Source organism: Bos taurus, chromosome 13 (genome assembly GCF_002263795.3).
Source record: "Bos taurus isolate L1 Dominette 01449 registration number 42190680 breed Hereford chromosome 13, ARS-UCD2.0, whole genome shotgun sequence".
Taxonomy (NCBI): domain Eukaryota; kingdom Metazoa; phylum Chordata; class Mammalia; order Artiodactyla; family Bovidae; genus Bos; species Bos taurus.
In genome coordinates, this window is record NC_037340.1 from 55,189,344 (window position 1) to 55,204,408 (window position 15,065).

At 51.0% G+C, this 15,065-nt stretch overlaps 2 protein-coding genes and 1 non-coding gene across 6 annotated transcripts in view; 1 reads left to right on the top strand and 2 right to left on the bottom strand.

Moving 5' to 3' along the window:
- The window catches only part of TAF4 (TATA-box binding protein associated factor 4), a 117,317-nt gene that overhangs the window by 91,592 nt on the left and 10,660 nt on the right, over positions 1 to 15,065 (top strand). The window contains exons 18-19 of one of the 4 annotated variants that reach the window (XR_009496943.1): positions 1,185 to 7,638; positions 8,287 to 8,465. The gene's annotated coding sequence lies outside the window, so the exon portion shown is untranslated. Of the gene's footprint in view, positions 1 to 1,184; positions 8,466 to 15,065 lie in introns of those variants that run through there. The other 3 variants (XR_009496941.1, XR_009496944.1, XR_009496940.1) reach the window with 3 other exon arrangements.
- The window catches only part of CDH4 (cadherin 4), a 478,662-nt gene that overhangs the window by 14,041 nt on the left and 449,556 nt on the right, over positions 1 to 15,065 (bottom strand). Inside the window, exon 8 of the mRNA XM_002692260.6 lies at positions 7,619 to 7,756. Within this exon, the coding sequence (XP_002692306.3) occupies positions 7,619 to 7,756 (138 nt within the window). The remainder of the gene's footprint in view (positions 1 to 7,618; positions 7,757 to 15,065) is intronic.
- Positions 3,866 to 3,938, bottom strand: TRNAW-CCA (transfer RNA tryptophan (anticodon CCA)). Its single transcript has one exon. It is a non-coding gene; the product is annotated as a tRNA-Trp (tRNA).

Sequence of the window (15,065 nt, forward strand, 5' to 3'; positions counted from 1 at the left end):
CCTCTTCTCTCCTCTCCACCCTGCACTTTCAGGCTCCTCTCTCTCCTCTTCATTTTTCCACATGTGAGGCCCTGGGGGCTCCTCAGGGAGGAAAGTCCCGGCTCAGGAATATGGGCCAAGGGGGATGGAGCTCTGGGTGGCTGGTGCAAGGGGTCGGAGGTGGGGGCGGCACACTGTCTCAGTGATGTTAATCTTTGAAGTTTAGTTTTCTGTCCAGTGAGACTGCGGCGATTTCTGTTGGCTGCCGAGCTTGGAATCGGGAGCTGACAGGTGGGAGCCGTGGCTCATGATAACGGGATGAGACCTGGGCTGACGTCCATCCTCCTCCACCCCCGGGGGGAGCCTGGGGCCCAGGACCGGGTGGGATGCTGCAGCCTCGCCCCTCCTCGCAGTGCTGTGGTAGGAGCTCGTGAGTAATGCAGGGACATGCCCCTGTGACACTGGCTCAGGGGAGGACCTGACCCTCAGCCATAAGACACCTTGAAGCCCCTCCCTGGCTTTGTGGTTCACAGGCAGGCCTGGTCACCCCCTTTCCAGAAAGGGGGGTACTGGGGCTTGTCCTCTCTTCCATTTTCAGGGAACCCTGGGACGGGAACCGCCAGAAGCTCACCCTCCATTTTGAGGATATGTATTTTTTTTTGGCTGTGCCAGGTCTTAGCTGCGGCACGTGGGACCTTTTGTGTCACGTGGGATCTTTTAAGTTGTGGCATGGGAACTCTGAGTTGTGGCATGTGGGGTCGAGTTCCCTGACCAGGGGTTGAACACAGGCCCACTGCACTGGGAGTGTGGAATCTTAGCCACTGGACCACCAGGGAAGTCCCCCTTTTAAAAATATTTAACCTAATTTCATTCACACTTGCCTTGGATGGGGAATAGGTCATCCAGTCAAATACACGGTGAAAACCAAGCCATCACAGTCTGCACCTGCGCACCTGCAGGACCCTGGCCTCCTCTCTTGGTATTTATATAATACAGTTTATTTACAAGGAGAGGATCGTTATACTCTCCACCTGTCCTGTCCACTGGCTTTCCAGTGATTAGTCTATTTGGAGCATTTTCCATATTAGAATATGACATATCACGTCATGTTTGTTTCAAGCGGTTCTGTTGTATTTCATTGTATCAACATATAAGAATTTCTCTGACTATCTCCTTTACCATCCTTTTTTTTTTTTTTTAATCAGATGAGGAAACTGGACTTGGGATGAACGTTCTCACGCCTCCATCCTGACCTCTCCCCCGCTGAAGACAGAGCTGGAACCCTGTCTGCTCAACTGCCAGGTCAGGCCGCTTGTGATGGAGGTCAGGTACCACCCGGTAGCATTTTTAGGGCAGAGAACAAACTTCCCTGTAGCTCAGTGGATGCTCCCGGCTTCACCCTGAGCTGTGTAACACTCAGGCGTAAAGAGGGGAAGACACTGCTATGCTCAGAGAGGTCTGGCCATCAGCCCAAGGTCACACAACAGGAGGGACTCTGGGGGCAGCAGGGGTTTCCTGACTCCAGGAGACCCTCCTGTGGGCTTGTGTGTGGGTGGTGAGGGGGCTGGGTCTTGGGGCTTTGGTCCAGGACTGGGGCCTGGTGTGGGGCTGTGTTCTGGGGGCTCAGCCCTGCTCCCCAGGGACTGCTGAGGTCAGTGGCCTTCTGACAGCAGGAAAGCCATGCAGGGGCAGCAAGCAGAGCAGGCCCAGAGCAGGCAAAGGGAAAATGACTTTTAATTAACGTTTAGGAATTGGATCATGTAAATCCACCCTCCCATCTCTTCAGCTTCTGCTGATTGTTCTTGATTAAACTTGATAAAAATAGCCCAGCTGTGTGTGGGGGTGTGGCCAGCCCCCACTGAGCCCAGCAGACCATGTCCTGGGGTCCTGCTTGCCACTGGGCCCCAGGAACATGCCCCAGGGTGCCTCCTCGGTCATGTGCACACCCTGGCCAGGGTCTCAGTGTAATTCCTGGGCTGCCCACTCTTCAGAGGTGGGTATGGACCTGGGGATATCTTGCTGGTCATCCCCCTGCCCTTGTGCAGATGCCCTGGTGCACACAGGGAGTCAGGATGGTTCTCCTCCCCCTCCTGTCCCCCTCCCCTTTGCTTCCTTGTGGGTCACCCAGGATCCAGCCTTTCTGGGGGCTCAGGGTGTTTGCAGTGTGGCTGGTGTGCAGAAGGGCAGATGAGGTTAAGATGAGAAGCATGAAGAGCCACAGGAGGCCAAGCTGTCAAAGCCAGACCAGGGCTCGGGACAGTGGACAGAAGTGGTCCCCCATGGACCCGTCCTGCAGGATCTTGGGTGTAGGGGCCACGTCGAGGCCCCCTCTGGAGCTGCAGAAGCCGGTGTGGGGGAGGGCTGGCAGGTGCAGAGGACACGGGAGCTGGGAGGGTCTTGAAGGACAGCGGTGTGGTGAGCAGGTGGCCGGGGGAGCAGGGGACCTCGGGCAGCCCAGAAGACACCCTCTGGGCCTCAGGTGGGAAAAGGGTAGCAGCCATTTCCCTGACAGAAAACCCTCCTCTTAGGACGAGGTGTTTGAACACGAGGCTTCACAACGTATGGCTGACTGTCCAGCCATTCAGAGGAATTCTGTGGGCCCGTCTCCGGGGAGCAGCAGGGAGGGAGGATGGTGCTGATGGGGTCTCGTGAGTGGCTGTTCTTTTAGCTGAAGTCTAGTTGATTTAGTGTCTGCTAGTTTCAGGCGCAGCAAAGTGATTCAGTTACATGCATATATAGGTATATTCTTTTTCAGATTCTTTCACCATATAGGTTAAAAAATACTGAGTAGGGTCCCTGTGGTATCCAGTAGGTCCTCATGGATTATGTCTTTTATATATAGCAGTGTATATATATTTTATACTATTTATATATAGCAGTGTAGTTAATCCAAAACTCCTAATTGACTCCTCTCCCCACTTCCCCTTTGATAACCATAAGCTTGTTTTCTAAGCCCATGAGTCTGTTCCCTGTTTTGTAGATAAGTTCATTTGTATCGTTTTTTAGATTTGGCATATAAGTGATACCATACTGTGTTTGTCTTTCTCCGTCTGACTTCACGCACTATGCCCATCTCTGTGATCACTTACTAGGGCTCAGCATCCCTCCCTGTTGCTGTGCGGTGTGTTGTTTCATTCTTTTTTATGCTGAGTAGTATTCCATTATACGTATGTCCCACACCTTTATCCATTCCTGTGTCAGTGGACACTTAGATTACTTCCATGTCCTGCCTGTTGTAAATAGTGCGGCAGTGAACACTGGGGTGTGTGCATCTTCTCAAATTATGGTTTTCTCTGGATATATATGCCCAGGAGTGGGATTGCTGGATAATATCTAGATCTGTATTCAGTTTTTTTTTTTTTTTTTTTTAAGGAAACTCCATACTGTTCTCCATAGTGGCTGTACCAGTTTGCATTCCCACCAGCAGCGTAGGAGGGCTCCCTTTCCTCCACATCCTCTCCAGCATTTGTTTGTAGACTTTTAAATGATGGCCATTCTTACTGGTGGGAGGTGGTATCTCTTTGCAGTTTTGATTTACATTTCTCTACTAATTAGCATTGTTGACCATCTTTTCATGTGCCTTTTGGCTATTTCTATGTCTTCTCTGGAAAAATGTCTACTTAGGTGTTCTGCCCATTTTTTGATTGGGTGGTTTTTTTATGTTGAGCCATATGAACTATTTGTGTATTTTGGAGATTAAGTCCTTGTCAGTTGCTTCCTTTGCAAGTATTTCCTCCCATTCCATAGGTTGTCCTTTTATTTACGGTTTTCTTTGCTGTGTAAAAACTCTAAAGTTTTATTAGGTCCCATTTGTTTTTTTTTAATTTATTTTAAATATTTATTTATTTGGCTGCTCTGGGTCTTAGTTGAGGCATGTGGGATCTAGTTCCCTAACCAGGGATTGAACCTGGGCCCCCTGCATTTGGAGTGAGGAGTCTTAGCCACTGGACCACCAGGGAAGTCCCTACTTGTTTTTATTTTCAGGGCTCTGGAAGATGGATCCAAAGATATATTGCTGTGATTTACGTCAAAGTGTCCTCCCTATATTTTCCTCTAGAAGTTTACGGTATCTGGTCTTATATTTAAGTCTTTAATCCATTTTGAGTTTTTGTATGATGTTAGAGAATGTTCTGATTTCATTCTTTTACACATAGGTGTCCAGTTTTCCAAGCACCACTTACTGAAGAGACTGTCTTTTCTCCATTGTATATTCTTGCCTCCTTTGTCATGGATTAGGTGACCACAGGTGTATGTGGGTTTATTTCTAAACTTTCTATCCTGTTCCATTGGTCTGTATTTTAATTTTTGTCCCAGTATCATAGTGTCTTGATGACTGTAGCTTTGTAGTATAGTCTGAGGTCAGGGAGCCTGATTCCTCCAGCTCCGTTTTTCTTTCTCACGATTTCTTTGGCTGTTTGGGGTCTTTTGTGTTCCCATACAAATTGTGAAATTTTTTGTTCTAGTTCTGTGAAGAATGCCATTGGTAATTTGATCAAGATTGCGTTGGATCTGTAGACTGTCTTGGGTAGTATAGTCATTTTGGCAATATTGATTCTTCCAATCCACTTGGTGTATCTCTCCATCTGTTTGTGATGTCTTTAATTCCTTTCATCAGTGTCTCGTAGTTTTCTGAGTATAGGTTTTTTTGTCTCTGTAGGTAGGTTTATTCCTAGGTATTTTATTCTTTTTGTTGTGATGTTAAGTGGGATTGTTCTCTTAATTTCCCTTCTGATCTTTCATTGTAAATTTGTAGAAATGCAACAGATTTCTATACATTAATTTTGTATACTACAACTTTACCAAATTCATTGATGAGCTCTGTAGTTTTCTGGTAGCATCTTTAGGATTTTCATGTATAGCATCATGTAATCTGCCAACAGTGACAGTTTTACTTCTTTTCCAGTTTGGATAAGTTTTCTTTCTTTTTCTTCTATGATTGCCTTGGTTAGGGCTTCCAAAACTATGCTGAATAAAAGCGGCAAGAGTGGACATTCTTGTCTTGTTCTTACCTTAGAAGAAATGCTTTCACTTTCTCACAGCTGAGTATGATGTTAACTGTGGGTTTGTCATACATGGCCATTATTATGTTGAGGTCGGTGCCCTCTATGCCCACTTTCTGGACAGTTTTTTTTTTTATCATAAATGGGTGTTGAATTTTATCAAAAGTTTTTTCTGCATCTATTGAGATGATCATATGGTTTTTATTCTTCAATTTGTTAATGTGGTGGATCACACTGATTGATTTGCAGATGTTGACAAATCCTTGTATCCCTGGGATGAATTCTCCTTGCTCATGGCTGGAGGTCCCAGTCTTTTTTTTAATTGATTGATACTTTTCATGTGTTTTTGGATTCTGTTTGCTAGTGTTTTGTTGAGGATTTTCACATCTATGTTCATCAGTGATATTGGCCTGTAATTTTCCTCTTTTGAAGCATCTGCCTGATTTTGGTATCAAGGTGATGGTAGCTTCATAGAATGAGTTGTTCCTTCCTCTGCAATTTTTCAGAATAGTTTCAAAAAGATGTGTGTTAACTCTTTTCTAAATGTTTGATAGAATTCACCTGTGAAGCCATCTGGTCTTGAACTTTTGTTGGGAGTTTTTAAATCACAGATTCAACTTTAGTACTTGTTATTGGTCTGGTCATATTTTCTGTTTCTTCACGGTTCAGTTTTGGGAGATGGTACCTTTCTAAGAATTTGTCCATTTTTTCAAGGTTGTCTAATTTATTGCCATATAGTTGCCTGTAGTAGTCTCAAATGGCACCCCACTCCAGTACTCTTGCCTGGAAAATCCCATGGACGGAGGAGCCTGGTGGGCTGCAGTCCATGGGGTCGCTAGGAGTTGGACACGACTGAGCGACTTCACTTTGACTTTTCACTTTCATGCATTGGAGGAGGAAATGGCAACCCACTCCAGTGTTCTTGCCTGGAGAATCCCATGGACAGAGGAGCCTGGTGGGCTGCTGTCTATGGGGTCGCACAGAGTCGGACACGACTGAAGCGACTTAGCAGCAGCAGTAGTCTCAAAGAACCAATTTTTAGTTTAACTGACCTTTCCTGGATGGGATTTGATTACATTGTGAGAGTGTTCTCCTCCCATCATGTTGTGGTTTCTTCTTTATATCTCTGGATGTAGAAAATCTCTTTTGGCAAGTCCCAGTCTTTTTTATGGAGGACTGTTCAGCAGTTGTGATTTTGAGTTTTGTGGTAGGAGTTGGGCTCGAGGCCTTCTACTCCACCATCCTGCCTTCTCTCTGTGAGGCTGTTCTATTCCCCATTCCTATTCTTGCAACCTTTCTGTGAACTTGAAATTATTTCTAAACACATGTTGAAAAAATTCCAAGGCCATTTGGAATCTGGATGTGGAAATGTCTTAAGGACCCATCATAAACAGAAAACTAGAAACGACGCAAGGGACAGAATTAGAACACCAGGGCCTCTTCCTCAAAGTAAGTCATTTTGTAACTTTTAAGTTGCTGTGCTATGTGTGTGTGAATGATCTAACCAAAATTCAAGTTAAAAGAGAATGATTAAGTTGGGAGACACAATGAAAATTTGTTCCTGAAAGTTTCCAGGGATCCATGCTGAGAACAGAAAACCCCTATAAGGGTAGGGGCTGCCTTGGGGATCGGCCTGGGGTTCTTGCAGGCTGGGGGGATGTCTCACTCATGTCCAGACTCCCTGGACGTTGCCCCCGGCCGTGGAGAGCCCACAGAATGGAAGCTATGCCACCCTGACCCCACAGGGTGATCTGCCATCTGCCTACCAGGTGGCACTGCGCCCTCATGGCTGGGACTGCCCTCCTCCCGCCTTGGCTCACCTGGACCTAGAGTCTGGGACTCTAGGATGCAGGATGGAGGGCTTCAAGATTGGGATTGAAGGGTGTGGGGGCTGTGGGGAAGCAGGCTGAGGGGATGCTGCATGGGCTTACTGCGAGGGCTCCCCTCTCCTCCCCTGAGAGCTCAGCTTCTGAGGCCCACTCCCAGCTGCTCCCCTCGTGGACTCTGTGGCTCTGGGTAAGTGACTTAGCCTCTCTGAGCCTCAGCCTCCTCGCCCATAACTGGGTCCTGAGCCTCACGGGGTTGGTGGGGACCAAAGGTTGACCAGAGGCCCAGGCTGGTGCTGGGGGAGAGGGGCCTGGTGGTGCCCCAGGTCTTCTGTTGTTGCAGTTACTCTCTCATCTACTCGGTGCCCTGGGAACCCTCACTGACCACTCTCCCACCCCCCGCCACATTTCTGGCCAGGCAGCGCGGGGTGGGTGTAGGTTCCTGTCCTGTCAGCACCTCCACGCCAGAGCGAGTGGACCGAAGGACACAGCTCCTTGGGAACCCAGAGGAATTGGGAGCCTGTGACTCCGTGATCCCACAGCTGTGCCACTGGGCCATTCCTGTGGGCACTTAGGTCTGTGGGCAGCCCGCCGGCCGCGCCTGAAGGGGCAGGACACATTGTGTCCCCCACTGCCCTCCTGCTGATGGTGGGCTGTGGAGGCTCCTGCCAGAGGGACCTGGCATGTATGTCCCCCTGCAGCCCCCAGCCTGTCCTGCCGAGCACACCCCAAAGTGGCCGACGCTTGAGCCTCTCCCTGGAGTCTGAATGCCACTGGCCAACTCCTCCAGATTCAGGAAGGGCACGCACTCACCGTGCTGGCAGTGAACTCCGGTGGGTTGTCGTTCACGTCCGTCACTGTGATGATGGCGGTGGCTGTGTTGGAGAGGCCATAGTTCAGGTTTCCTTCCATGTCTGTGGCCTGAATGATGACCATGTACTGCTGGACTTTCTAGAAGGGACAAGGGGGAAGAACAGAGCAGCAGCTTGGGTTTAGCTGTTTATACTTTCTTCCAAGAAACATATTCCTTGGATGGATTCAGCTGCTGCTGGATCCCCTTCCTGCCCAGGGTGCTGGCCACAGGAAGAACATTTTCCTCATTCACAGTGGGTGGCAAGGTCTTTGCCTTCATCCCAGCACCTGGCTTTCACAGGTGTGGATTGAACTAGAAGGAAGGAAAAGGGGGCTTGGACTGTAAGAAGACACTGAGGTTTGTAAAATCGGGGTGGAAGTGTGCAAAGAGAGGCGAACCCAGATGTGTGTCCGCAGCGACCTCATTTCTTTAGCATCTTCAGTGTCAGAAATTCACACAGGAGAAGGGAAGTTGAGCCCCCGACCCTGTTACCTGCACACCAGTCTGCATGCTGCCTGGAAGGAGCGGGTAGTATTCGGATACAGGTGTGGGTTTTAGGAGGCAAATAAAAGCTGGATGGGGACAGTGGATTTCTGGGCACTGAAAGGGCTCTCCAACCCTTCTGCAGCCAGACCTCGCCAGGAGCCACCAGTGCAGCACCCCTGAGACAGCAGTGCCTGGTAAGGTGTCTACACCTTCGTGGGTAGCTGCGAGTCACCAAGGGGCTTTTGGGGGTCAGTAAACTCTGGCCTATGGGCCAAATCTGTCTGCCACTGTTTTTTGTAAATAAAGTTTTATTGGCACACAGCCAGGTTCATTTATTTGTACATTGTCTGTGGCTGATTTTGCACAACAGCTGAGCTAAGTGGCTGTGATGAGCTTACATTACTTGGAAAGCCTAAAACATTTGCTGTCTGGCCCCTTTCAGAAGATGTTTGAATCTCTTCAGCAAGTAGCATTGGGAAAGCTGGACAGCCGCATGTAAATGAAGTTAGAACACTCGCTCACACCATACACAAAAAGAAACTCCAAAGAGCATAAAGACTAAAATATAAGACACAACACCATAAAACTCTTACAAGAGAACATAGGCAAAACATTCTCTGACATAAAACGTAGCAGTGTTTTTCTCTTAGGTCAGTCTCCTAAGGCAATAGAAATAGAAGCACAAATAAACACAAGTTTTGCACACCAGAGTGAGAAAACCTACAGGTTGGGAGAAAATATTTGCAAATGATATAATTGACAAGGGCTTAATCTCTGAAATATACAAACAGCTCATACAAATAACAAAAAACCAAGTAACCCAATCAAAAAATGGGCAGAAGACCTAAATATACATGTCTCCAAAGAAGATATACAGGTGGCCAACAGGCATATGGAAAGATGCTCAACCTCACTAATAATTGTGCATGCTAAGTCCCTTAGTCACATCTGACTCTTTGCAACCCCTGTAGCTTGCCAGGCTCCTCCGTCCATGGAATTCTCCAGGCAAGAATAATGGAGTGGGTTGCCATTTACTCCTCCAAGGGATCTTCCCAACTAAGGGACCAAACCCGGGTCTCCTGCATTGCTGGTGGATTTTTTTTACTGACTGAATCACCAGGGAAGCCCTTACTTATAGAGAAATGCAAATCAAAACCACAATGAATTATCACCTCACACTGGTCAGAATGGCCATCATCAAAAATATCTACAAGCAATAAATTCTGGAGAGGATGTGGAAAAAGGGAACCCTCTTCCACTGTTAGTGGGAATGTAAATTGGTGCAGCCGCCATGGAGAACAGTATGGAGGTGCCTTAAAAAGCTAAAAATAGACTTAGCATATTTTCTAGCAATCCCACTCCTAGGTGTATATCCAGAGAAAACTCTTAATTTGAAAAGACATATAACCACAATGTTAACAGCTGCATTACTTACAATAGCCAAGGCATTGTGTCCATCAACAGATGAATGAAGATGTGGTATATACACAACAGTGGAATGTTACTCAGCCATAAAAATAATGAAATAATGTCATTTTCAGCAACGTGGGAGCAACTAGAGATTATCATACTAAATGAAGTTAAGTCAGAGACAAATACATGATAGCACTTATACTGTGGAATCTAAACTACTACACAAATGAACTTAAATTTATGAGAGACGCACAGAGAACAGACTTGTGGTTACCAAGGGGAAGCGGGGTGGTGAGGGAAGGGTGGAGCGTGAGTTGGGATTAGCAGATACAAAGGACTGCAAACAAACCAGATGAACAATAAGACCCTGCTGCAGAGCACAGGGGGTTGGATTCGATATCCTGTGATAAACGGATGTTTCTCTAGCGCTTCTGACCCCGACCCTCCGGGGCACTGCTGGCCTGAGGGCAGACTCAGGGCCCGACTGTCGTGGCCTTGGGGTGGCTGTGGTGGGGGCTCCCGCTGTGGACACGCTGGTCACGCCCACAATGCAGACTAACACCGTGCCCCGCTCCAGTTCTGTCTGCAGGTTGTCCCTGACAGCAAACACGTTCTTGTACTTCAGTAAGCACACTTAAAAGCAGTTTCTCAGACTCGCAGACTTAAGAGAATGAACTTACGGTTGCCAGGGGGAAGGAGTGGTGGGGAAGGCATAGTTATGGAGCTTGGGATGGACATGTACACACGCTATATTCAAAATGGATAACCACAGGGAACTCTGCTCAGTGTTACGTGGCAGCCTGGATGGGAGGGGAGTTTGACAGGTGTATGTGTGGCTGAGCCCCTTTGCTGTGTACCTGAAACTATCACAACTGTTAGTTGGCTAACCCCCATACAAAATAGAAAGTTTTTAAAAAAATAAAAGCAGTTTCTGCCACTGCTATAAATGGCAAACCAGCATCACCTGCCGTAAATAGAAATTAGTCCTAAACATGACTGTTTATTTCTAAAGCTCTGTGAATATCTAGGCCCAGCCCACAAAGTATGGATGGGGAAGGGGGGACACCCAGGCCGACAGAGCCTTGAGCAGCCTCCTGTCACCTCTCATCGCGCAGAGAAACGGAGGCTGAGAGACACATACAGGTGCCGAGAAGACCCTGCCCCTCTCACCTGGCGGATCTGATTAACCCAGAGCTGGGGCTCACCTCTGCTCCTTGGGGAGGATCTACGGGTCCCAGGAGCAGGTGGTGGCCTCAGCGGCCTCATTCTCTCCCCTCCTACCTCGTCCACTTTGCTGTGGCCATGGGGCCTCCTTGCTGCTCTTCAAACGTATGTTCCCCTCCCCACCAGGGTTATACAGGGCTGCTTTGCCTGCCCTGACACTGCTTGCGCCCATCAGCAAGGCCTTCCCTCCTCGAATAAAATATAAGTGCGCACCTGCTCCCCTGACAGACACCCACTCTCCTGAGACCCTGCTTTTCTTCTCAGCATCAGCACGGCAGCCCTCTGCATGTTCTTGCTCCAGAGCCCAGGACTCTGTGGTCAGAGCTCTCCCTCTGGCATCTAGAGCACGTGTACACTCTGTCACTGGCGGAGGAGACCCTCCCCAGCATCCGTGGTGACCGTCTGTGTCACAGCTTGGATCTGCAGGCACTGGTCGGTTGCTAGTTGGTTCCAGCTGTGCTAGACGCTGGCCTGGGCTGAGGATGGTGGCCAGGCTGGGGGCACACCTCGGACAGGCCTGTCCTATAGCAGCTGGCACAGGAGGGGCGTGGGCATTGGGGACGCCCCTTGGGCTGACCCCCTCCACAAGCCTGGCTGCAGAGATGTTTCTGGATCTCCCACAACATAAACCATGGCAGGCAGAGTCACGGAGGGGGCTCCTGGGGTCAGTGTTAAATGGAGACCACCTCACGGCTGGCGACCTTGTGGGGCTGAGGCGTCCAGAGTCCCATTGTGGGGCATCCCCAGGGCTCTGCCAACCTGACGTGGAAGCTCTGGCCACCTGGGGTCCTGGGGGATGAGGAACAGGAAGGAGATGCGGGGCCTCCCATCTGACCTGCCCAGGCCCTGCTCTGCATGAGCATCGTGGGGAAGATGACATGCAAGACCCGGCTCAGGAGCCCACTGTCCAGTGCAGGCAACCCCTCACTAAATGGGTCATGCGTGGGCCACACAGCCGGCCCGAGACAGATGGTGCTTGGGTCCTGGGCCCCAGCTGCCCACCTCTGTTCCCACCCTGCTCTCGGTGGCCAGCAGAGGTCATTCTTCAGGACAGTAAAGAGATGATAGGACAACCTGGTAATCGGTTAAGTTGTGCTCCCAAGTCCATCATGAGCCTTTTAGATAAAGTGAAGGTCGAGATGGACCTGGGCCCTCTGGGTCAGGGCATCCCAGTGCAACAACAGGTTTCCAGTAAGAGACGATGAGGGCAGAGGACACATGAGACGGGGCAGAGGCTGGAGCGACCACAAGCCAAGGATGCCAAGGGCTGCAGCATGACTGGAAGCCAGCGGACGCACAGGCAGTGTTTCACGACCCTCCAGAAGGAGCCAGCACGGCCCAGCCTTGGTCTCGGACCCCTGCCCCCAACAGCTGTAATTTGATGGCACACAGTGTGTGGTCCCCCCAGGAACCAAGGCCTCAGCTTGCCCTTCCCAGGCCACTGGTGGGACCGAGGCCCCCGAAACAGCCCCATCCCCCCGCTGGCCTTCTTGCTGGGAGAGGCTGTCCTGCGATGGCCTAAGCATCGGGACTCTGTCCGTGTGACTGCCTGGTGGGAGGGAGGGAGGGAGACCCAGGCTGGAGGGCTGAGAGGAGGGACTTCACCCCAACTTGGCTCCTGGGACCCCACAGCAAAAGGAGGGATTTAACTAGAGCAGAGGAGGGAACGCATTCACCCCTTGACACTGCTGTCATGTGACTGACTGCAGCCAAGAAGGCACCCCTCCAACCTTTCTTATCTCTTTAATGGTAGAATCCACCTGTACATTGTGGACATTATGGGCTGAGGCCCTAAGACGACACTGGAGAACCAAACCATCTCAGGGACATGGGGGCACTCGTGTGTGTTTGCATGGGTGTATATGCGTGTGCAAGCTTGTGTTCCTGTGTGTATGCCTGTGTTTCTGGACCCGTATGTATGCATGTGTGTGTGTGTATACCGGTGTGTGCACATACACATATGTGTATAGGCATGTGTACATGTGTATGTTTGTGTGTGCGTGCCTGGGAGTGTGTGCACGTTGGTGCCTGTGCGAGTGTGTATTGTACAGACAACCACCACTAGAGGGCATACCGGTCCTGCTTTTGGGAGCCAGGTGGTGGTGGGGTCCTTCTAGGCTGTGTGGTGCGGGGGGTGAGGGGAGTGCGGGGCGCAGAAAGAAAATCCAGAGGCCCCATGGGTGCGGCCCCTGAGATCCAGCCAGCCCTGCTGAGCTCGGACAGGTCATTGTGGGGGCACGGGGAATGCGGGCCAGGCTCTGCTGTGGCTTTAGCTTTAGAAAGTATACTTTCTAGACTTCGTAATGGTCACCTGAGGGTAGGTAGTGGGGCCCAGGTGGAACCTGGGAAATGTCCCTGGACAGACACCCTCTTGCAAATGTTCCAGCTTTACTTGTTGGGAGGGTCTAGCATGGGTAAGAGATTTGATGTTTTTATTTAAAAAGCCTTCCTTGGGCCTTGCTTCGTGGCCTTAGAATGCTTGTCACCATTTGCGTGAGGCCGGGGAGGGGCCCTGGAGTTGGTGGACTGCGTGGGGCTATTTTCAGGGTGGTTCTAGTGCCTCCTGCTGGTGGATCCACAGACCACATGCAGTATCCCCACCCGTCCTTCAGCCAGTCCTGGGGAATAGGGTGCAATACCATCCCCACTTTGCAGGTGATCAAACTGGGTTCTCAGGTCGGAACTGGTGAGCCATGTGGTGGCTGGATCCTGGACTCCAGAAACCCTCTTCCTTGGGCCCCCCTGGGACTCAGAGAGGACCCTGGGCCCAGCTCTGGACCAGTCAACGGCCAGCGTTCCTCCTCCACCTCTGCTCTCCCTATGACGCCCACCCCAGCAGAGCCAGAGGGAGGTGGGGGCGTGGGCCACCCGCTGAAGGATGGTTGGTGATAGCTGCGGCCACCAGGAGGCGTACTGAGTAGGTGCCCCTGCTGGTCAGCCTGGCAGCTGCCCAGCAGTCCCCCTGCTCCTGCCAGGTGCAGAGCCCCCAGAGCCGGCAGCAGTAGTGCTGCAGTGAATTCATTAAAATGTGATCTGACCATTTTCAAGTTCGGGAGGAGGGAAGAAAACTGCAAGCGGGAGTCTCTGGGGTTTTCACTCACCTCCCCGTAGCTCAGCATTTAAATTTTGCAGAACATCCATCAATAATGCAGCTGGCCAGCCTGCCCCAGAAAAGCATCAAAGATTCCTGCACTCTCCACTCTTGGCCCTCTCCACTTGGGGCTGCCAGGACACGCAGCTCGGACCCTGCTGCCCTGCTGCTCCTGGGACCGGGCCAGCCTGTCCCTGGAGACAGTGCAACCTAACCGCCTGCCTGTGTCTGGTTCTCATGTGCTCAGCCCGTGGGTGTCCTCAGGGCCTGAGAACACAACTGGGGACCCACCAGGTGGGCTCTGGGCGTGGGGCGAGCCACAAGGCTGATGACCTGTTCAGGCAAGCGCATTGAGACTTGTTCCAAATGGGATGGAGAGTGTGGCCACCGCGGAAAATAGGCAGTGGGTCCTGGGGATTTACACGGTCACCTCTTGGCCACAAGTCCACGTCTAGGCATACGCCCAAGAGGACGAGAACAGGCATCCAAGCAGGGGCTGATCTGTGATCACAGCAGCGCCTGTCATGGGGAGTGGTCTGAACGCCCACCAGTTGACGATGGGACGAGCAAATGTGCCTGTCTGCAGCAGAATACAATTCAGGCGTGAAAAGGGGTGAAGCACTGACCCCAGCCACATCGTGGACAAACCTTGAATGCTAGATGCTCAGTGAGAACGGCCAGACCTGTAAAGTCTCACAGGTTGTAGGAAACACTCAAAGCAGGCTGCTCCACTGGGAGGGCAGGTTAGAGGGGCTGGGCCTGGGGGGCTGAGGGTGGGGAGTCACTGCTGGCGCCCAGGTATCCTTCAGGGCTAGAAAGGCCCTGAGGTAGACAGTGGTCCGGGGGGTGGGGAGGGAGCACAGCGCTGCAGAGGTGCCAAACGCCGCCGACCCACCCACATGAACACAGCGGGCTTCGCAGACCCAAATGACATTTCCAGGTGCCAACACTCCACTCCTGCCTTGTGGGAACCCCAGGCACGCGCATCCCACGCTGGGCCTGCAGGCTGACCACATGCTCAACAGCCTCACAGGGCACCCACTCCGCACCCACAGCTTCAGCCAGGTGGCACCACCCTGACCTGGACGGGAAGCTGGCCTGTTCCTGGTGGTACCCCAGTCCATCCTCCTGGTGGCTCCAGACTCTAGGCCCCAGGTCTGCTGCTGCTTCTCTTAAAGGCCACTGTCAAGAGT